At 44.3% G+C, this 24,602-nt stretch overlaps 1 protein-coding gene across 1 annotated transcript in view; it reads right to left on the bottom strand.

Moving 5' to 3' along the window:
• LOC122802737 (periodic tryptophan protein 2 homolog) overlaps nt 1–24,602 on the bottom strand; it is a 723,301-nt gene that overhangs the window by 85,815 nt on the left and 612,884 nt on the right. Inside the window, exon 20 of the mRNA XM_044072502.1 lies at nt 4,416–4,490. Coding sequence (XP_043928437.1) covers nt 4,416–4,490 — 75 coding nt within the window. The remainder of the gene's footprint in view (nt 1–4,415; nt 4,491–24,602) is intronic.

The raw sequence follows: 24,602 nt of genomic DNA, 5'->3' as shown, positions 1-24,602 counted from the left end.
TTTGTTTGTTTCTTCCCCTTTGTGGCTCTGTCCAAATTTCTTGTGGAAAGACTGAGAGGTATGGAAACCTTTCGGGAGATTCTGCTGCTGCCAGGGGATCGCTCAATCGCACTGTGTGTGTGGAATGCATAGCAACAGAAATCACGTTTTTCTAGCAAGTTTATAAGTTTATAAGAATAGTATTTAAAGTCCATCACTTTATCACGCTCTGTGTGTGTGTGTCGTGTTGTGTGGTAGAGTGGCCATTATTTTTCAAAGCTACAGGGAGCCACTGCAGAGGGGTGGAAGAGCCACATGTGGCTCCAGAGCAGGTTGCAGACCCTTGCACTAGACCCCCCCCTTATACTGTAGAGAAGGCCAAGGCTCTCTACTCGACCTTACCAGCCAATCAGTAAAACAGTTCATTGTACCTATTCAGGCATGTCCAAAGGTCAGTTTCAGGTGTACTCTCAGGTCCAACTGGTGAATCTGGGCATTTTGAGGCAATGTTACAATTGCCTCATGTGCGCAAACAACCCTCTCCTCCTTCCACCAAACATTAATGTGAGAGATGCAATTATACAGCCAAACTGGAGGCTAAGCTCTCTCAATCCAAATCTGGACCAGGCAGTCAAGAGGAGAAGAGAATTACTTGCATCACACCAGCAGTCTCACATAGACCTATGCAACCAGCACCAGCAAAAAACACACATAAATACACGAAAACATACTCAGAGGCTCTAAATAAAAATCTGCAAAAGCAACAGAGACCTCCAAAGCAGACATCCAAGCAACCTCCACCCCCCCCAACACAAACCATGAAACACATACTTCACAAAACCAGTGTGCCATGCAATCACAGCCCTTAAGGCAAAATAACATACCCAACACACTAGTAACAGGTGACTCTATAGTCAGGCACACTGACATGCCACTCATTAGGCTGAACAAGGAGAAGGTTACTGTTAGCTGCCTGTCGGGTGCCAGGATCCGACACATAACACAAGCACTCAGGTCACTCCAGAACAAGTACAAATATGACTCTGTCATTGTCCATGTTGGTGTGAATGACCTGAGCCATACCTCCCTGGACTACATGAAAAGAGAAATGGAGGAGCTCTCTGATCACGTAGCCCAGGCCGGTATGACCCTGACCCTGAGTAGCATCCTGCCCTCACCAAGAATGATACCATGGTATAGAGAAAAATTATCAATTTCAATAATTGGCTAAGCTTCTGGTGTCATTCAAAGGGGATCCAGTGTCTGTCAGCCTGGGATGAACATGCTCAACAAGCCACGCTGCTTCGCTAGAGATGGCTTGCACCTGTCACCCTTAGACTTTCGAATACTGGCCAAGGCTCTTGCCACTCCCATAGTGCCTTTTTTAGGCAAGGCTTAAAAGACAAACCCACCGCCGTAAATAGCACAAGTAACAAAAAACTGAGGGTAATGCTACTCAGTGCCAGAAGTCTAAACCTCAAAATGCACGCACTCGAGGCACTCCTCAGTATGGAGAAAATCAACATATGTGCAGTAACAGAAACCTGGTTTAAGGCTCCAGAGAGCACAACAGCACTACCAGGCTACAACTCATACCATACATTTCGGCCACAAAACCCAGACCGAAATACAAAAGATGGGGAAGTATCCATATTCATCAAGGATACCCACACCTCCAGGTTAGTGGCACAGCATGATGCTTCAGAGATCATCCACGTGAAACTAACAACGGGCAAAACTGTTATTCAAATTATAGCTTGCTACAGATCACCCACCATGTCCCAGGACCCCCAGTCCACATTCCTGGAAACACTGGGAAACATAAAGGTCCTACCAAACACCCTGATATTGGGTGATTTCAATTACCCAAACATTAACTGGGAGAACTACTCAAGTACAAACTCCCTTGCCCAACATTTCCTAGAATTTATAAACTCAAACGCCCTGGATCAACTGGTCAACACCCCCACCAGAGGTGACAACATATTGGACCTGGTAATCACCAACATGAGCGACCAGTGCTCCACACCGGAGGTCAACCCCTCGCTGATTAGATCTGACCATAAACTTATCAGTCTGGATATCCACATTACACCACCACCCCCAGTCAAAGAAACCACCGTGAAAAACTTTTCAAAAGCAAACTTCACGTTACTTAAAACCGAGGTAGGAAGTTTCAAAACCTCCATGCTAAAGGATAACGCTGTCCAAGCTGTAAAATCCTTTACTAATGAATCTACAGGCACCTACAAGAATGCATAGATCGTGCTATCCCAAACAAAACCAAGACTCACTCCTCCAAGGAAAGGAAACCAGTCTGGTGGACCCCTGCCATAAACAAGCTATACAATAGAAGGAGGAAACTAGTACAGAAAAGAGTAAAATCCCAAGAAGGGAAGACATCCCTGATCAGTATCAACAAGAAACTACGTTCCCTCATAAAATCATCCAAGGCTAGCTTCGAAAGAAAAATTGCCATGGACTCCAAAGATAATCACAAGGCATTCTTTAGCTATGTCAAGAATCTAAGTGGCAATTCTCAGATCTGCTTGGAGTTAGTGCAGAATGGCACAAAATACACTGAACCGACCGATATAGCCAACATCCTGGCAGACAGTTTCAGTGCAAACTTCACCCCCCCCCTCACCCCCAAAAGGGCCCATAACTATACCAGAAGAATGTACTGCCCCTCAGGTTAAAACAGCCCTCTCCAAAGCCAAAAACACAGCATCAGTGGGACCGGACGGTGTCCAAGACTGCGTCCTACACGAGCTCAAAGATGAACTAACCCCTCAGCTAAACACACTGTTTAAACTCAGCCTCTCCACAGGCTACGTGCTCACAGAGTGGCGCACAGCAATGGTTATTCCGCTCCACAAAGGTGGAGCCACAACAGACCCCGGGAACTATCGCCCTATAAGCCTGACTAGCTTGGTCTGCAAAGCTATGGAGCGCATCATCATGGATCTCATTAACAGACATTGGGAACCTCCAAACACTGGACCCTACCCAGTTCGGCTTTGTTAAGGGCAGATCATGCCTCCTAAACCTGGTGGACTTCTTTGAGACAGTCACCAAGGCTATAGACGAGGGAAAGGTGGTCCACACAGCCTACCTAGACCTCGCAAAGGCCTTCGACACCATTCCCCACTCAGGTATTACAGACAAGCTCACCAGGCTGAACATAAACCCCTACGTCACGTGATGGGTTGCCAACTGGCTCATGGACAGAACCCACATGGTAAGAGTTGCGGGAGCTAGGTCTGGTTCTAAACCGGTTACAAGTGGAATTCCCCAGGGCTCAGTCCTAGGAACCCTCCTGTTCAGCATATACTTCTCAGAGGTACAGGCTAGCACAGGAGGACTATGGCTGACCAAGTTCACAGACGACTGCAAACTAGGGGCTATAATTGACTCTCCGGCTGACACCGACATCCTCCAAAAGGGTCTCACTGAGACAGATACCTGGTGTCAAAACCATGGCCTCAAGCTAAATGCCAAAAAGTGCATAGTCATCCCCTTTGGAAAAACATAGTACCCACAAACTACCACATAGGTGGTAGCCTCCTAAATACGGAAGACATAATAAGGGATCTGGGGACCCAAGTAGATAGTATCCTCTCCTTTGATAATCACATTGCCAAAGTGATTAGAAAATCCTTCTATGTGGCCCACCTAATCACAAAAGGGTTTGCATCTAGATTGAAAGAGGTCATTGGGCCCCCTCTACGCATCACTCATCAGAACCATCACAGAGAACAATGCCCCATTTGGGATGTACCTTACAAGACACCTGCAACAACTGGAAAGACCACAGAAGTACCTCACCAAGAGGATCACTGGCCTCCAGCAAATGCCCTATGCAGCTCAACTGAAAAAACTCCAGCTGTACTCGGTTGCATACCGCCTACTCAGAGGTGATCTCTGCCTGACATACAAGGCCATGACCAACCCAGAATTGATGGGCATGCTCCACCTAAAGAAAACCACAGGGATCTAAACCTCAACACAACAATAAATAGGATGTGCTGGAGGGAACCAGTCCTGTCCCAGAGACTTCCCATGCTCTGGAACAAGATTCCAATCTACATTAGGCAGAGCTCCTCGCTAACCCTCTTCAAGAGAAACCCTGACAAGTGGAAGGGAAACTGACAGTTTACCCCAGGGATCACTTCAATGGCTCTGCTGGACAGAAGCACAGGGAACTAATCCAAGGGGTTGGCGAAAGCCAACACATTCCGGCTAGGCTTATAAATGCCTTCGGGCAGATAGCCTAGTACCTACCTATGTAGCATGCATCTTGCCAAAGTATCGCCACCTACAGCATGCATATGATTGGGACTGCAGGGGCAATGCAAGATACCACACTGCTATCAAGGATAAATCAATGTAGGAATACTGTACTGGCAAACCGGAAAGAGTATTACAATACTTACAGTTTAGAGAGATCCTCAAAGTGGTGCTGGATGCTCTTCTGAAGGTCGTTAATCATTGGTAATAAAGTCCCAGACCTGGAAGGAAAAATAATTCTTTAGCAAAAGACCAACTTTATACTTACTTGATAAGGTATAGCAAGTACACAAGAAAATATACACAAAAAAATATACACAAGTATACAAAGTAACCACCAATAACTGTCCAGTGAGTCTACCAGATCATTAGAACTTCCTTCAACCATTTACCCATTCAGGTACTTAAGAACCTCCCTGTTAACTACATTTAGGCCAGGATTCATAGATGTTTAATATATCATGAAGTGTAAATTATCACATGTAGCACAATATGCAAGATGTGGGTGATTTAGAGAGAGAGAGAGAGAGAGAGAGACGGTGCAGTCATGCAACTGCCAAAACAGTGTGGTATACAGTCCATGCTAAGGCATACACAATGGTAAGGAAATGAGGGATTCCATGCAAATGAAAAAGCAAAAATGACACACACAAAAAGAAATGAATCAAAAATGGGCAGTTTACAGCAGAACATACTTGATTTGTACACTATAAATCATATTTTAAGTGAGGGGAAGTGGTGCACAGAGGTGTAGTAGCTATAGCTCAGCAGCGTGGGTTAATGGCCATCCTGACAGCATAGTAATCCATACAAACAGATGAGGTTGAGAGTGCCTGACATATCACCAGCTGAGTAACCAGCAAACTGTGGACTACTTCTAATGTGAACAAGGAGATTGTATGAGATCTTGATGAACTAGTCATCCATGAACAGAATCAAGGATGATATGTGGTACGGGCATTCATATAGGTACTAAGGAAAGTGTAGCTTTAACTATCCTAGCCACAGAGACCTTTCAGTGACCTACAGAGAACATGATAGGGACTTCACAAGTAACAGCTTCATGAATTCTGAACCAGTTCCTTGAAATTATGTTGCAGCATAAGGAGGAATATATTTGATTCCCCAGGACTGCAGAGAAGAGAACCATCAATATACGTGTATTTTTAAACATTGCCTGCTTCCCTAAGGTTTTGGGAGACACTGATTGCACAGACATTGTCATCAGTGTTCCACCTTTTCCAAACAAACTGTGTTTCATCAACAGAAAGGGTCTTCTACTCCACTAATTGCTAGGTGCACTGTAATGCACAAAGCATATTTATAATGTACCCAAATACCACCTAAGCAGTTCCCATGATTTTCATATATGGCACATGTCTGACCTATACCAAAGGTTCCTGCTACTGGATTTCCACCAAAGTCACCTACTTGACTGCTGCACACAAAGGCAAGATAAACAGGATTAGAAGCAGAGGTGCCATTAAAATGGTAAGCAGACCACATGTACTACTTGTTGTGTGCTGCCAGTGACGCCAGATGTGCCCTAGAGCATGCACCATCACATCCATTGAACCATGAGCATTCATCCTAAAGGGTGTACCATGTGCTGATCCTGATGAGCACCACTACTCACAAAGCTGTCAGGGTAGGGGAGGCAAACTTGTGGGCTCACTTATGAGAGGGAAGGGGCAGAAAGTACAGTTGTGTACACTTACCATAAATGTAGATGTCTGAGTGTATTCACTGTTGCAATCATCACACTTGGGTTATCTGCCTGCAGGTAGCCCTCAGTCGGCCCAAATACCAGAGTCTTGGGATTTCTCCATCGGATGCTGTCACCTCTTCCATGACGTCAGGTCATCAGGGGTATAAAACATGCAGCAGACTCCATTACATCATTATTCTTGCCCCAGATGTCAGGAGCCCCCAAAATAGAAAGCAATTACATGGTGTGGAACACCTCCAGTAAAAAGTAAATAGCATTGCCATAAGATATGGGCAAAAAGAGTATAGGTAGAAAGATAGAAAAGTCAGGGGGCTGGAGGGAGGGTAACCAGGACTGCAACAGTGAATACACTCGAACATCTACATTTATGGTAAGTGTACACAACTGTACTATGTTCTTCATGTTTCACTGTTGCAGTCATCACACTTGGGTTGATTCCCAAAGCTGAGGAAGGGTGGAGGCAGTGAAGAAGTATTGGGGCTGGCTAGCAGGACTTGAAGACTGCTGTGACAAATCCAGCTCTGGATTTAGAAAAAATAGGTAAGCGGTAATGATTGGTGAAGGTGTGTACAGAACTCCAGGTTGCAGGGTAGGGGACTCCCCTGAGGAATGCTGTAAAGGCTGAGGTAGCCCTAGTGGAATGAGTTCTGATCCCCTGTGGGGTAGGTTTTCCATGGTGTTTGTAGCAGAAATGGATGCAGTGTGCTATCCATTTGGAAATGGTTTGCTTTGAAATGGCCTTGCCCTCTGCCCCTGTAGCGAAGCTGACTAGCAGCTGGTCAGATTTTCTGAAAGGTTTAGTTCTGTCAAGGTAGAACCTGGGCTGTCTGTGCACATCCAAGGAGTGCAGAATCCTTTCCCCTTTATTTTGAGGATTAGGGAAAAAAGTTGGTAAATGGATGGATTGGTTTAAAGCCACACTGGATATCACCTTGGGCATAAATGATGGGTTAGTCCTGAGGGAAACCCTGTCCACATGGAAAATAATGAAGGGTTCCACAGCCATTAGTGCCTGTAACTCATACACTATTCTTGCTGAAGTGATGGCTAGAAGTAAGGCTGTTTTCCAAGAGAGGAATTTTAACTCTGCTGTAGCAGCAGGCTCAAAAGGAGGAACCGTGAGCTTCTCTAGTACAAAGTTAAGGTCCCAGGCAGGGGTGGGAGCTCTCCTCGGGGGCCTTAAATTGTTAGCTCTTCTTAGGAACTGTTTGATGAGAGGGTGAGAAAATAGAAGTGGCTCAGTATTGTAGTGAGCTGAAATGGCAAAGGCATGAATTTTAATTGATGAGAAGGATAGGCCTTTGTGGAGTAGCTCTGCTAGGAAATCTAGGATTTGAGGTAAGGTTAGCACAGCTGTGTCCTTTCCTTGAGACTGGCTCCAAGAACAATATCTTTTCCACTTTTCTGAATATGAATTCCTAGTACTAGGCCTTCTGGCCTCAAGGATGATGTCCAGCACCTGTTTGCTGAGGGTTGCTGGTGGTGTATTCAGGGGATAAGCCAGGCTGCAAGGTTCAGGGTTTGCAGCTGTGGATGCAAAAACTGTCCCTCCTGCTGGGATAGCAGGGAGGGGGTCTGATGTAGGTGCCAGGGTGGCACTGCTGTCAGACTGTGTAGGAGTGGGTACCAGTGCTGGCGTGACCAGACTGGGGCAATAAGGATTGTCCTTGGCCTGTCCTGTTTGACCTTGAGTAGTACTTTTGAGAGGAGGGGCAGAGGGGTAAAGGCATAAATTGAGAGGTTTTCCCATGTAAAGGATAGGGCCATCCAGTTTCCACACTTGGCTGTGGGATTTTAGGTGCAAATATGCTGAACTGATGATTTTGGGGAAGGCAAAGAGGTCCACCTCTGGAGTCCCCCACCTGTAGATTAGAAGTATGAATGAACTGGGTTCCAGCTTCCACTCATGTGGGTCCAGTAGATTTCTGCTTAAGTCGCCTACCAGTGAATTTTGTTTGCCTGGCAGGAATTGAGCTTGCAGGTGCACTTGGTTGTTTAGGGCTGTGTTCCACAGGGCCATGGCTAACCTGCAGAGAGGATAGGAATGAGATCCCCCCTGCTTGTTTATGTAGCACATAACTGTGGTGTTGTCTGTCTTTATCAGGAGTTGTCCTGGATTGATAAGGTATTTGAAGGCTGTCAGAGCATTCTGTACAGCTAACATTTCTTTTTGATTGATATGCAGGGGAATTTGTTCTGGGCTCCATTTGCCTTGAATGCATTTGCCTGCCCTGTGAGCCTCCCCACGCATAGTCTGATGCGTCTGTTGTCAGGGACTGGGCGGCGAGGGGTTGAGTGAAAGGAAGTTCCTTGTTGTGGTTGCATGCCTCTGCCCACCAAAGGAACTCTGCCTTAGACAAGGAATGATAGGAATCAGTGTTTCCAGGTCCTGAGAATGTTGACACCAGAGACTTTTTAAGCACCACTGAAGTTTCCTCATATGCAGTCTTGCATATGGAATTAGTAGAATGCATGAGGCCATGAACCCTAGGGCTTGCAGTATTTTTCTTGCGGATAGCTGGGTTTTGGTGGCCATTAGTTTGAAGTAGTTTGTCAAATAAGCCTGACTTTCTGGAGTAAGAAATGCCATCTGGGAAGTTGTGTTTAAGGTTGCTCACAGGAATACAATCTTTTGGTTGGGCACCAGTTGTGATTTGTTTTCATTGATGGTGTACCCCAGAGAAGTTGGAAGTCTCTTTATAAATGCCAGGTGCTGAAGCAGCAATTCCTGACTGTCCGCCTGAATTAGGCAATCGTCCAAATATGGGTAAATTTGACTATTTCTCTGCCTGCCTGCAGTATGCAATGGCTGGAGCCAGGCACTTTGTGAATACCCTGGGCGCAGTAGATAAGCCAAAGGGAAGTGCAGAGAACTGATAGTGCATACAGCCTGCCCTGAAACGTAGACATTTGCAAGATTCCCTTATGGGGATGTGCAGATAAGCTTCTTTTAAGTCGAGGGTGACTAGCCAGGCATCCTTGGCAGCATAGTAAGAAGCTGTTGCAGAGTCAACATTTTGAATTTTGGGACCCTCAGGAAGGTGTTGAGAATTGACAGATCTAGGACAGGGTGCCAAGAGCCCTCTTTTCTGGGCACCAGGAATAGTCTGGAGTAGAAACCCTGTTCCCTTTGCTCTATTGGCACTGGTTGAATAGCCATGATACTGAGAAGAGAAAGTACTTGCTTTTGAGCCTCTGCCCACTGGTTTGGAGGAAGGTCTGGAACCCAGCTTGGGGCTGGCAGTGAGTGGATGCAGAATCTGTATCCCTGGGATACAATGTTTAGGACCCATTGGTCCTGGGTAATGGACATCCAGTTTTGTGCATGCAGGGCGAGTTTTCCTCCTAGGGGTGCAAGTACTTGGGCTTTGCTGGGAAGGAAGATAGACAAGTCATTGTGAACTTTTTCCATAAGGAGGGAGCACTCCATTGTTTAGATCTCTGCATACCCTGAGACTGTAGTCTTGGTGGCCTGTTGCCCCTGAGTTTGGACTGAGAATGCCTGGGAGGGACTGGAAAGGACCAGTTTTTAGAAGGCCAATGCCTAATGAATCTAGGTGGCTGCACCTGTAAGAAATCTGCCAAGCATGCCTTCTCAGTACAGACCCAATAACAGCAGCCCTGCAGGAAGCTTCTAATGCATCAAAACCACACTGCAAAGTATGTTTACTAACTTGGTTTGCAGAATGCATTAACTGTTGTAAATCTTTATTTTCTGTACAATCTGAAAGCAACAACATTTTTTGTTTAATTAGTTCTATAATATGCTGCTGGTACTTCAACATGTGACAATTCAAAGCCCTGATGGCAAGAGTTGCAGAGGTATATACCTTCTTACCCCATCTGTATAAAGCTCTGGAGGGGAGGCAGAGAGTATGGAATCCTCTGCATCTGAGTTCTCATAGGTAGATAAGGGTATGTCCTGGTGATCAGAGAGATCACAATCATCGGACTCATGGTCTGAAGATTCAGAAGGAAAATCAATTCTTGGTGTTTTAGAGGGGGAAGGCTGGCTTCCCCTAATTAAAGTTATAAGGTCTTCAGCCATTCTAAGAATTTGTTTCTGTGGCAAGGGAGCTTGAGCATGTGCTTTGGTCATTGATTTTCTAGGCGCAGTGCAAACTCTGGGCCTGAGAAACTCAGTATTTTTAGTCAAAAACGAAGCTGTCGGTTTAATGCGAACATCGGAAGGTTGGAATACACCCTCAGAAGCTGGTGCCTGCACGAAGGCTCCGGACCCATCCAAGGAAGAGACATCCGCAGGTTCCACAGTCGAAGAAGCATATCTCGGCATACCGGACTCCGAATGGGTCTCAGCAAAGGCCTGGGAATCTGTTGATGCGGGTATCAGGGGCTGCGAAAGTGCCTCACTGAGTACCGATGAACTGGCGACTAGCTTAATGGAAGCGTTGTCAGCAGTTTTGGACCTATGCGGTCTGTCTCTGTCTTTATCCTTACTGTTTTTGGAAGATCGGCAGTCGGATGACTTATGGAAGCCATTTCTGAAAACAGAGAACGAGAGGGAAAGAATTTATTGACAAAGATAGCCAGACGATGAATAGTTTGGGCATTAAACAAAGCACAAAACCTACAGCGAGGAACGTTATGGTCTGGGCCTAAACAGATGACGCAGTAATGAATGAAAATCTCTGTGAGGTATTTGCTTTCCACAGGTAAGACAATTGTTAACTTTTTCTGACATCGGTTAGAGCAAGAAAAAAGGATCCCTAATGGGGTACTTAGCTTTAAAAGACTTCAGGTTTGAAACTCGAAAAACGAAAATTTCAGGTAGCGAACGACCAGCACTTGCGAACTGCTTCTGCTTCGGGCTCCCACGCAGCAAGAAAAGCTGTTGTAATGGCATTGGCTACATGTTTTATACCCCTGACGTCATGGAAGAGGTGACAGCATCAGACGCAGAAATCCCAAGACTCTGGTATTTGGCCCGACTGAGGGCTACCTGCAGGCAGATAACCCAAGTGTGATGACTGCAACAGTGAAACACGAAGAACATCTATGGTATCACGTACATATAATCAGATGAGGCATCCCAGGTGTTGAGCCATAGAAGTGGCATAGGCATGACCTGGACAACATGCATAATTGGGTGTAGCAGGCTGTGTGACCACAGTGGATAGTGAGTATGTCTCTCCAATGGTCTCAGCAGCCTAAAATGGGACAGTCTGTGTCTAACCTCCCTGCATCCTGCCCCCTCCTCCACAGACAAGGCCTCTGGAGGTAGATTAGTGGGAAGTTGCAATATGTCTCATAAAGGCAGAGACAACACTGCCACCAGGGCCCTCAGCAGCACTGTCTGCTCCCTGGACCTATACACCATGTTACTAAGCACTTGTTGCTCATCACCCAAGAATGCATTGAGCATACTCATCATCTCCACAATGCTATGGGTTGCAGAAGATTGTACTTGGTTAATGACAACTAATATGGCCTGTCATGTCCCTAGAGTCATGGCGATGCCTAACCACCCCCGACATCTATCCCCTGTAGTGGGTATGTACATTTAAGACAGTGCACATTTCTGATGCTCTACAAGCTAAGGACAAAGGTGGAGACAGTGAGGGATTATAAGGTAGAAGTTTGCCTTTTATGACCTTCTGAGGCTGTGTGTTCAGCCTGCACTTCTTCAGAGACTTCTGTTATGGTGCATGTAGGCGACTCTTCCCTCTGCAGTGCTGCAGACAGTGCCACTATGCCAGTGTACTACTTACATGTTGCCATCTCTGTCACCAACCCTATGTTGTCCTGCTGTACTGAACCTCCATGCCAGTGGAACCCAAGAAAATAGGAACACAAATATGTTCCTGTAAACCTCATGGCAAGAACGGTACTACTTATTAAACTATTACTATAGTATGTGCTGACAAACACTCAATGTTCAGGTTGCTGCAGATACAGATCAGCTGTACCTAGAAAGATAAATAAGCAGGTGGGCCTTTGCCAATCCTTCCCTTCAAAAGCAGTGAATTCCGCAATAATGTACTGTAATGGACATTACTAATCTAGAGCATTCCCAGCTGCAAATGTTGTTACTGTCAGCCCAGATCTCACATCTAAGCCACCCAAGTATGACAGGCTGCTCTCCCAGGCCAGCAAATGACAACAAAAACTCCTCAGCTTCAGTAAGGCACTTCAGTGCAGGTGGTCCAGTCTCTGTGGTGGACCTGTCGCAATGTCTCATGCCTTCTCTTTTGCCCAGAGTGTCTAATCAAAACCATTTGTCAAACCTGTTGCAGACCTGTGAAATCTGGTCACCATACTGTTTGCTTGAGGTAGCTTTTCCCAGTTGGCGCATGCTGTGTGTGTGGAGGGCCTGCAACACTGCTTCATTTTCCTAAGCTGGGACTGGAGCTGCATGCCGCTCTGTGCCTTCAGTGAATTTGTGACAGTCATAACTGTCTAAAGCAGAATTTCACTTTCGCTATATGTCCCCAACCAAACAAACCTGCAGGGAAATGTTTAACTACATAACAGCCTTAACCCTGTTCTATGTGTAATGTCTTTGTTTTAATGGTGGAAATGGAAAAGCATCTCCTTACGTCTTTATATGTAACCCTTATAACTGCCACAAATGCTTCATGCTTGCCACTTAACTACTCAATTCAGTTTTTTCACCTGATCTTGGAATCAAATTAGCTATAGATGGTGAACTCTAATCTGAAACCTCATGACTGAAAACTGATGTGTATTGCTAAATTCCTCTGCTTGAGTTAATGGTCTTAAAATGACAAGTAGATTACTGAGAAAATAAAAAGTAAAAATATATGTGAAACCAAGCCTGGCTCTTTGTGAAAAGAGAAGGCGCCCTTACTGAGGGAGTTACACAGGGGAGGAGATGAGTGAAGTCGCATGGCCCCCTTCACCACTCATGGGGAAGGAAAGGCTTCGTTCACACTCGGGGGGGGGGGGGCACCTCTATGGTGGAGACTGAAGAGACCACCGCTCATACTCTGGGATGCTGGAAGCAGCAAGGCTGCTTGAACTGAATGTCTCTTGCAGATGTGATAGGGTGTCCTTCGAGGACACCCCACTGCAGGCCTCCTCCTACAGTGCTTAGCTGTGTGTGTGAAGCTAGGGCCAGGGAGAAAAAGAAATAGTATGAACTGCCCAATGGCTGTCTAAATGACAGACCTCCTCAGTTGACTTTCACCTCAGTGAAGGAGAAAGAATGAGCCAATTGGGCATGAGGGAGCTGATAGAGGTAACCTACAGCAGGGTAAAAATATGCATAAATAAATAAATAAAGTGTGTGTGTGTGTGTGTGTGTATATATATATATATATATATATATATATATATATATACACACACACACACACACACACACACACATATACGTGTGTGTGATTGTCTCTCATCAAATACTGAACACTTGTAACAGCAAGCACAAAAAAGCAATCTTTTTAGAACAAAGCTGAGAAGACTGAAGAGAAATTTTTTTTTTTGGAAGGTTGCAAACCCCCCTTGCACTCCCAAAACCTCCTGTTTAGTAAAGCAACTCCACGACTGCACAACAATGGGGAAAGGGCAAATTTCCAGACCCCACTGTACTCTGATCTTGCATGCAAAGCATCCAGCAAGCTGAAAAACAAAGAAAAAAAGAATGTTTGCTCTTACAGACACACTCACGTTTGTGTGCGTGTGAGTGAAACCACTGATAAAGCTTAATTATTTTAATTACACAGGCTTTGATACTAGTCCACCTCTGACACACTGCATGGCATATTTGCCTCTCACTTTCTTTCTGTCCCGCTTCCTGTACACAGATACCAAAGTGCACTTTGTGATGCCACTGACCTGGGAGTGATTAAACGTTGTACGCTTTAAAAATAGAAATTAATTTTTCAAAAATACAAATTTGCAGTACTTAGAAAAAAATGTATAAAGGAATCAGAATCATAGGAGAACTAGTACAGCACACTCAATGAAGGCTAAAAGGTAACATCAGGACCTCAGGATCTTTAAACTCCTATTCTGGAAAGACAGCAAAAAAGTTTGTTCACACCATAAAACATATCATTCAGACAATATACAGGCTGTTGCATCAGTCCCAAGGAAACGTGTCTTCAAAGACTAAAACAATATCCAGGGAAAGATGGTGGAATATCAGTAGATGTCAACACAAAATTAATTTCCAACTGGGAAATGGACTCCTGATGAGATGCTTTAAATGCAAAATCCCTATGAAGAAGCCAGGCATCATGTCAGTTTGCATCAATGTTTGTTTTTTAAAAGATTAACAGAAAGCTGAAACAGTTAAAAGATAAAACTTAGTGGTAGAATACTTAGGCAATGGGCAGCACAGGGGTGTAGCAGTTAGCACCACTGCCTCAAAGCTCTTGGTTCTCTAGGTTGATTCAGGGCTGGGGATGCATGTCCTTCTGTGTATGTATGTGTGGGCTTTTACTAGATACTGTGGTTTCTTCTTGGATCTGGGCATCTTAGGGCAATGCAGCAATTGCCTCATTTACACAGACAACCCTCTCCTCCTACTACCCAACACTACAACCTGTGAGAGATGCACTTATATAGCCAAACTGGAAGCAAAGCTCTCTTCACTCGAGACTGGACTAGATAGCCAAGAGGAGAAGGTAAACACTTGCACCACACCACACTCATCACATAGTCCCTCAAAACCTACACCACCAAAACACACACATAGAAACACAACACACACACCTACATTCGCGTAAGCTCTCAAAAAAAATCTACCCAAGCAACAGGGACCTCCAAAGCAGAAACGCAAGCAACCTCCACCCCCCCAACACAAACCAAATGACACACAGCCCACAAACTCAGTGTGCCACTCAACCACAGCCCATAAGGCATAACAACGTATCCGACACTCCAGTCATAGGTGACTCTATAGTCAGGCACACTGATGTTCCACTCACCAGGCTAAACAAGGAGAAAGTTACAGGTGCCAGGATCCGCCACAACGCATGCACTCAGGTCACTCCACAACAAGTACAAATATGACTCTGTCATTGTCCATGTTGGTGTGAATGACCTGAGACGTACCTCCCTGGACTACATGAAAAGAGACATGGAGGAGCTGTCCAATCTTGTAGCCCAGGCAGGTATGACCCTAGCCCTGAGCAACATCCTGCCATCACCCAGAATGATACCACAGTACATGGACAAAATGACTGACTTCAACAATTGGCTAAGCTTCTGGTGTCATTCTAAGGGGATCCAGTATCTGTCTGCCTGGGATGACATGATCGACAAACCATGATGCTTTGCCAGAGATGGCCTGCACCTGTCGCCCTTGTGATTCTGGAGACTGGCTAAGGCTCTTGCCACCCCCTATAGTGCCTTTTTTAGGCAAGATTCAAATGACAAATTCACCACCGTAACAGGTACAAGCAAGCAAAATCTGAGGGTAATGCTACTTAATGCTAGAAGTCTAAAACTCAAAATGCACTCACTCGAGGCACTCCTTAAAATGGAGAACATCGACATCTGTGCAGTGACAGAGACCTGGTTCAAGGCTCCAGAGAGCACCCCTGCATTACCAGGCTATAATTCATACCACACCTTTCAGCCACCTAACCTGGACCGAAGCACTAAAGGCGGAGGTGTGTCCATATTCATTAAGGATATCCACACCTCCAGGCTAGTTGCTCGCATAATGCATCCGAGATTATCCAAGTGCAACTAACTCTGGGCAAGACTGCAATCCAAATTGTAGCTTGCTACAGATCCTCCACCATGCCCCACGATTCCCACTCCTCACTTCTTGATAAACTGGAAAATATTAGGGTACAACCTAACACCCTAACTACCCCACCATTAACTGGGAAAACTACTCATGTACCAACTCTTGTGCTCAACTTTTTCTGGAATTAATAAATTCCAACGCCTTGGATCAACTTATCCATACCCCCACCAGGGGCAGCAATATTCTACACCTGGTCATTACCAACATGGGCAACCGGTGTTCCACACCAGACGTCAATTCCTTGTTGGTCAGATCAACCACAAGCAAATCACCTTAGACAGCCACATCCCAACCCCGCCCCCCCATTAGGGAAACTACCATAAAAAAATTCTCCAAAGTCAACGTCACGCTTCTTAAGACAGAAGTGGCAAACTTCAAGACACTCATGCTGACGGACAATAGAGGTATGACTGCTGAATCCTATACAATTGCACATTAAAAGCACTTACACAAGTGCATGAATCGTGCAATCCCAAACAGAACCAAGATGCTATCCTCCAAAAAAGGAAGCCAATCTGGTGGTCCCCTGCTATAAATGAACTCTACAACAGAAGAAAGAAACTGTTGCAAAAAAAAGAGTAAAATCCCATGATTGGATTGGTCAGCCTCAGTAAGTAGCTGAGATATCTCATAAAATCCTCCAAAGCTAGTTACAAAAAGAAAATCGCCACCGATTCTAAAGACAACCACAAAGCATTCTATAGCTATGTCAAGAATCTCAATGGCAAAACTCAGATCTGCTCTGAGTTACAGCACAATGGCACTAAATATGCAGAACCAACTGATATTGCCAACATCCTGGCAGATAGGTTCAGTGCTAACTTTACCCCTCTCTCATCCCCTAAAGGGCCTATCACTATACCAGACGAATGCAAAGTTCCTGTAATCACGGCTGCACAGGTAAAAAACACACTCTCCAAAGCCAAGAACACAGCATCCATGGGACCTGACAACATCCCAGGCTGCATTCTACATGAACTACAGAACAAACTGGCACCCCACCAAGTACCATGTTCAATCATAGCCTCATCTCAGGTTTTGTGCCCACTGAATGGTGCACAGCAACTGTTATCACATTCCACAAAAGGGGAGCCACCACGGACCCCGGGAACTACCGCCCCATTAGCCTGGCGAGCCTGGTCTGCAAGGCTACGGAACGTATCATCATGGAACTTATAAACAATAACATTGGTAATCTCCAAACTCTGGACCCTACCCAGTTCGGGTTTGTAAAAGGCAGGTCATGTCTCCTAAACCTGACAGACTTCTTTGAAGCGGTCACCAAACCTGTAGATGAGGGTAAGGTGGTTCACAGAGCCTATCTAGATCTCGCCATGGCTTTCAACACCACCCCCGACTCTGGAATTATAGATAAACTCACTAAACTAGGTATAAATCTCTATGTCACAAGATGGGTTGCCAACTGGCTCACTGACAGAACCCACACTGTGAAATTAGCAGACTCTAAATCCAACTTCAGACCAATGACAAGTGGAGTACCACAGGGTTCAGTCCTAGGTCCTCTCCTGTTTGTTATCTGCTTCTCTGAAGTACAGGATAACACACAAGGTCTTTGGCTAACAAAGTTTTCAGATGACTGTAAACTAGGAGCCATAATCAAAACTCCTACCAATGTGGACACACTACAAAAGGGCCTCACTGAGACAGATGCCTGGTGTCAAAGCCATGGCCTCAAGCTCAATGTCAAAAAGTGCATTGTCATCCCTTTTGGTAAAAACTCTGCACCCATGAACTACCACATAGGCGGTAGTCTACTTAACACCGAAAGTATGATAAGAGACCTTAGGACACAGGTGGAGAGTAGTCTCTCCTTTGATAATCACATCGCCACAATGGTCAGGAAATCCTTCTACGTGGCACACCTCATCATAAAAGGTTTCTCATCCAGGAAAAAAGAGGTCATTGTTCCCCTCTACTCATCACTCATTAGACCCATTATAGAGTATAACGCCCCTTTTGGTATGTACCTCACAAGATATCTACAACAACTGGAAAGGCCACAGAAATACCTTGCAAAGAGGATTACCGGCCTCAAACAGATGCCCTACGCAGACCGTCTCAAAAAAACTCCAGCTTTACTCTGTCGCATATCGCCTACTCAGAGGCGATCTCTGCCTAACATACAGAGCTATGTCAAACCCAACGCTGTTGGACATGCTCCACGTAAAGAAATCCCAATCCCTCCGAGCTACACACTCTAGGGACCTAAACCTTGTCACCACAATAAACAGAACATGCTGGAGGGATAAATTCCTGTCTCAGAGACTTCCCATACTCTGGAACATAATACCTATCTATATCAAACAAAGCTCCTCATTAGTACCAATGCCAAACAAGAGTGGTCCCAGGACTGAACCCTGAAGTACTCCACTTGTCACTTGTTTGGAGCTGGATTTGGAGTCGGCTACTTTTACACTCTGGGTTCTGTCAGTAAGTCAGCTGGCAACCCATCAAGTGATGTATGGATTTATGCTCAGCTTAGTAAGTTTATCTATGATTCCAGAGTGGGGGATGGTGTCGAAGGCCTTGGCGAGGTCCAGATAGGCTGTGTGGACCACCTTACCCTCGTCCACAGCTCTGGAGACTGATTCAAAGAAGTCAATCAGATTCAGGAGGCAAGATTGGCCCTTCACAAACCCAAACTGGGTGGGGTCCAGTGTTTGAAGGTTGCCAATGTCTTTGTTTATAAGTTCCATGATAATGCGTTCCATGCCCTTGCAGATCAGGCTTGTCAGACTGATGGGACGGTAGTTCCCGGGATCCAAGGCGGATCCTCCCTTGTAGAGCGGGATAACTGTAGCTGTGCACCACTCAGTGGGCACAAAGCCTGAGGTGAGGCTAAGATTAAACAAGACACTTAAGTGAGGTGCCAGTTCATTTTGTAGTTCATGTAGTACACAGCCTGGGATGTCATCTGGTCCCATGGATGCTGTATTCTTAGCTTTAGAGAGTGCGGTTTCTACCTGTGTGGCCGTGGTTATCTGAATTTGGCAATCGTTTGGTATTGAGATGGGCCCTTTAGGGTGTGAAGTTGGCACTAAATTGATCTGCCAGGATGGATATTGGCAATATCCCTGGGATCAGTATATTTAATGCCATTCTGTTGTAGCTCAGAGCAGATCTGAGCATTGCTATTTAGATTCTTGACATAACTAGAGAATGCCTTGTGATTGTCTTTGGAATCTTTGGCAATTTTATTTTTGTAACTAGCTTTTGAGGATTTTATGAAGGATCTTAGCTTCTTACCGAGGCTGGTGAGGGAGTTTTTTGCATCCTGGGATTTTCCTCTTTTCTGCAACAGTTTCTTCCTTCTGTTGTATAGTTTGTTTATAGCAGGGGACTACCAGATTGGCTTCCTTTTTTTGGAGAAGAGCATCTTGGTTCTATTTGGGATGGCATGATTCATGCACAAGTGGATGTGCTTGTACAGTGCCTTAGTGTGGGATTCTGCAGTCGAATTTCCAGATCCCGTCTGCGTGGGTGTTGTGAAGTTTGTCACTTCTGACTTCAGTAGCATGAAGTTGGCTTTGGAGAAGTTTTTTAAGGAGGTTTCCTTACTGGGGGGGTGGGGGTGGGATGTGGACATTAAAGGTGATTTGCTTATGGTCAGACCTGACCAGTGAGGGGGTGACCACTGGTGTGGAGCATCTATCTCCCATGTTGGTAATGACCAGGTCCAGGATATTGGCTTCCCTGGTGGGGCAATGGATTAGTTGATCCAGTGCATTGGAATTTATGAATTCCAAGAACCGTTGGGAAAAGGAGTTGGTACCAGAGTAGTTTTCCCAATTAATGGCAGGGTAGTTGAAATCACCCAGTATTAGGGTGTTTGGTTGTATCTTAATATTTTCCAGTATATTTAGAAAGGTGTAGTGAGAATCTTGGGGCATGGTGGGGGATCTGAAGCATGGTACAATTTGGATTGCAGTCTTACCTTGTGTTAGTTGCACCTAGAGAATTTCAGATGCACTGTGTTGGGCAACTAGCCTGGAGGTGCGAATATCCTTGGTGAATATGGACACTCCTCCACCATTAGTGTTTCGGTCTTGGTTTTGGGGCCGAAAAGTGTGGTATGAATTGTAGCCTGGTATTGCAGGGGTGCTCTCTGGAGCCTTTAACCAGGTCTCAGTTACTGCACAGATATCGATTTTTTCCATTTTTAGGAGTGCCTCGAGAGAGTGCATTTTGAGGTTTAGACTTCTAGCATTGAGTAGCATTACCTTCAGATTTTGCATGCTTGTATCTGTTACAGTGGTGGTTTTATCCTTTGAACTTTGCCTAAAAAAGGCACTATAGGGGTGGCAAGAGCTTTAGCCAGTAACCTGAATCCCAGGGGTGACAGGTGCAGACCATCTCTGGCAAAGCATCATGGTTTGTCGATCATGTCTTCCCAGGCAGACAAATACTGGATCTCCTTTGAATGACACCAGAAGCTTAGCCAATTGTTGAAGTCAATCATTTTGTCCTTATACTGTGGTATCATACTGGGTGAAGGCAGGATGCTACTCAGGGCTAGGGTCATACCTGCCTGGGTCACATGATCCAAGCACTCTTCCATGTCTCTTTTCATGTAGTCCAGGGAGGTACGTCTCAAGTCATTCACTCCAGCATGGACAATGACAGAGTCGTATTTCTACTTGTGGAGTGACTTGAGTGCATGCGTTATGTGGCAGATCCTGGCACCTGACAGGCAGCTGACTGTAATTTTCTCCTTGTTCAGCCTGGTGAGTGGGACATCAGTGTGCCTGACTATAGAGTCACTATGACTAAAGTGTTGGGTACATTGTCTTGCCTTAGGGGCTGTTGTTGGGTGGCACACTGGTGTTGTGAGCTATGTGTCACTTTGGTTGTGACTGGTGTTTGTTTGCGTTTCGGCTTCGGAGGTCCTTGTTGCTTGGGCAGGTTAATGTTAAGGGCCTCCGCATATGTGGGTTTAGTGTTGTTATGTGTGGGTGTTGATGGTGTGGATTTTGAAGGGCTATGAGTTGCTTGAGGTGTAATGCAGGTGTTAACCTTCTCCTCTTGACTGTCTAGCACAATCTTGGCCAGAGAGAGCTTAGCTTCCAGTTTGGCTATGTAAGTGCATCACTCGCAGGTTGTAGTGTTGGGTGGTAGGAGGAGAGGATTGTCTGTGTACATAAGGCAGTTGCCACACTGTCCCAGTATGCCCAGATTCACCAGGTGGACAGGAGAAATCACCGGAAGCTGATCCTTGGACATGCCTGTTCAGGTGCTTTTTTGTAAAGTTTAAGAGCTGTTTTCTCTTACCTTTGGAAGGTACTCTGCAATTATAGGCTGTTTAGTACCTATGATTAATTTCTCCTTATTGACAAGGAGAGCTGAGTGCTTGAATCAGTTTCAGGCTTCCTAGTGCTTTCCAGCAGGTTCTAGAGCAAGTGCTAGTCAAAGGGGTTCAGATTTTAGTGCTACTACTGAGAAACCAGCTAGTTCTAAAGGAAAATTTGAAGAGCAGACTTTCTGGCACCTGGAATAGTTTAAATGTAGCCTTGCAGTGCTGCACGATGTGAAAAATGTGCAAACACATGGCTTTTAAGCCAGAAAGTTGAAAGGGATAGAGATCAGCCCAAAAAGGCTAATACAATTACAATTTCAGAGCTGGAAACCACTCCTCTAGTGTTAGATAGGCAGTACAATGCTCACCAGTCCCACTGGTAAGCAGTAGGACTTCCCACTACCACAGCAAGGACTGGATAGCTCTGAGCACAGAAAATAAAATCCTGAGACAAGCAAAGCCTGTGATATGGACTGGCTAGAAAAGGTGGGAAACGAGCAAACAAGATAGTGTTTGTTTTTTGTTGAAACAGGCTAAACAATGCAATAATACAGTAAATAAACACAGAAAAGGCTAACACACTTGAGTGTGTAGTCCTAAACAGTAAATGCAATTAAAACTCTACAAAATTAGCAATTTAAAACTTTTTATATGAAGCAAGGCAAGTGCACAACTGAAAAACGATTTAAGAAGCAGTAACACAGCAGAATAAGTAGCTAGTCTACATATACAGAGAAGTGTATATATACAGAAAAGCAGCTAAAACACACAAACACTTCAGATGCAGTGCAACCTAGAGCACTTGAGTTGTAGCAATATTAAGGCAATTACAGTTATAATAAACGCTCTAAAATATACTCTATATTTCCAAAATGTTTGAGAATCACAGTCAGAACCAAGGAGATACAGGCAAAAAAATATTTTTTTTTTTGAAAGGGAAAAAGAGAAACAGAAGGCCTTATCAAATGTTCTCTCTGTATTAGGTAGAATGAGCTAATGACACTAGACTCGGAGGAGTGTCCCAGATCAGATTTACAGTAGGGGCGGGCAACTGCAAAGCCATCAAGTATAACAGCAGGACACCAACAGGGAGGGTGGGAATACTAAAGCTATTATCCTACAGAGAGTAAGCACTACAGAAAGCCACAAAATGAAAGTTTTTAAACAGATAAAGGAGCAATGAGACTCTACAGAATGCCTTTTTAACTGCAAACAAATCAGTTACCCATGCAGATTAGTTAATAGCAATAAAAATACACACAAAAACTGTGCAGCAGGCAATAAAAAGTGCTATATATAAATTGCTAGAAACAATAATCAGTATGTTGTTGTGTCTTTCGGCTTTTCCCGGTTAGGGGTCGCCACAGAGGAACTCCAGTATGCTAATGATTGGCAGTAGATTTTTACGTGCCGAATTGCCAGCCCTGACGCACAACCTTCAACGAAGGTACACCCATTCACGCATGTCTCCACACACAAGACGCTTTCTCTGAGAATCGAACAGGGCAACGTCTTACTGTGAGGCGGCAACGCTACCGCAGCACCACCACCGTAGTTAGAAACAACACAGAAACAATAATCAGTATAAATAATTGAAAAAAAACAGGATACTTGCATATCTCAGCTAACAGTTGTAGTCAACACCTCTCCTCCACTCTGCTCAGTGTGTATAGACCTTAATCAAAGAAATTGAGAGGTATGCTGCTCCCTGTTCAATAGTGTAAGTGCTTTAGCAACTTTCAAAGGTGGTAAAACACTTCGATCTCCTACACTTTTCTCTTTTTTCTTCATTTTTTCCCTATAACTGGTAGTACATAGGGCAGATAAAGCTCTGTGCCCTACAAAGAATTTTCATTGGGACATCGATTATAACCTTTTATTATGTATTCTTGACATGGATGCCAAGATTCACCTCTCCAGCTTCGCTCATGAGATGAACTTCTTGGCATCTAGTCTCAAATATATAATAAGCTGATTATGATCAGAGACCCAGTCATAATAATCTATATTTTGTTTATTTTAGCTACCAGGTAAAGTATTGATTAAAACTGATCAAGTGAAAATATTTCTGCAGTCGATACACAAAATGTAGAATGTTATTGGTTAACTACACAGATCAAGACAATAAAATAAGTTTGAAGTTAATATAACAGGATAAGTATTTCAGCATACATTTAAATAAGATTCTGTCAACAATTATCAGTATTTGTGTTACATACAATAAAATTCATAAGTCAGTGAGAAAAAAGAGAGAGAAGGAGTAAAGAAATCTCAGAAAGAGGAAGAAGGAACGTCACAGAGGTTAGGTGACAAAGCCATTAGAGGAGCAGGTACACCAGACTTGTTTTAACAGATACTTTTAAGTTTTCCACTGAAAATGGAATAGTGGGGACTCTTTCTTTTAGGTGTGTTGGGAGAAATTGCCAAAGTGAGGCAGCAATAGAAGAGAGACATGTTTAGTACAGTGGAAGTTAGCTGTAGGAGTTGTGAAAATGGGAGTTGTTTGTCAATGCTGCCTTATGTCATAAGAAGAGTTTTTCATGGAGTCTGTTTAACAGAGATGAAAAAAATATATGAGATTTAGTAGTTTAAGGTGCAGTGATACTTTATTTACTGATCTGTTTCCCGACTAACAGATGTGCTACATTCTCCATAACTTTGTACTGAAATCTGCTGTAGAGTGTAGAAAACATGTCTATCCACTATTATATCATCAGAAGGCAGGACCAGATGACACAAGTCAGGAAGTAACTAGACCACTGTTCATTACACAGAAAATACAAATAACTTTATTACTCTTAATAAATATAGTTCCACTAAACCTACTAAAATAAAAACTGCTTATTTTAGCATCAGAAGGAAAACTTTACAAGATGAGCGCATACATACAGGAAAAGGAAATGGCAGAGAAAAAACATCGCACATGATAGTCAAGTCTACTGAAAGCAGAAATAGCCCCTACCCCCACAACCCTGAATACTATAAAGCAAGTATGAGAAAATGAATGCTCGTTACAGAAAGAGATAACAGATAATCTAAAATAATACTCACCTTACATAAGAACACCCATGCAGAAAACATCCCTTCAATTCAGAGGAACAGGATACATTGGCTTGTTAAAATAAAGGGCACAGGAAACTGCTTCTGACATATCACTACTGGCAATCTGTGCTTGCTAAGTAGCCAGGAAAGCAACAGCAAGGTTTTGAGGTTGGGATATTAACTGCTCTTAGTTCTGAGTTAAAAGAACTACTATAGAATGAGATGGCTAGGGATAGTGGTAGACAACTGCTAGATAAAAAGAAACCAAGAGGAGAGTCATCTTTTAGCTCTTCCTCACTCTCTTCTTCTGTTTCCAGAACTTGTTGAATATATGTGAATACAGCAGAAATGCATAAACATAATTTTAGCTCTGTAAGCACTTCCTGCAACTCCAGTCCTTAAAAGGCGAGTCAGCAGGATATTATTCCATGAAAAGTCTGACTTCCTCATAAGGTGCACCTGAATTCATAATTCTGAAGTAGCCTCTTCCTATATGTCTTTTTTCT

This window comes from Protopterus annectens, chromosome 5.part0 (assembly GCF_019279795.1).
Source record: "Protopterus annectens isolate FY-2018-M chromosome 5.part0, PAN1.0, whole genome shotgun sequence".
In the NCBI taxonomy this organism is placed as follows: Eukaryota; Metazoa; Chordata; order Ceratodontiformes; family Protopteridae; genus Protopterus; species Protopterus annectens.
The sequence above is the reverse complement of the archived record's forward strand: the minus strand, read 5'-3'. Positions and strand labels throughout refer to the sequence as shown.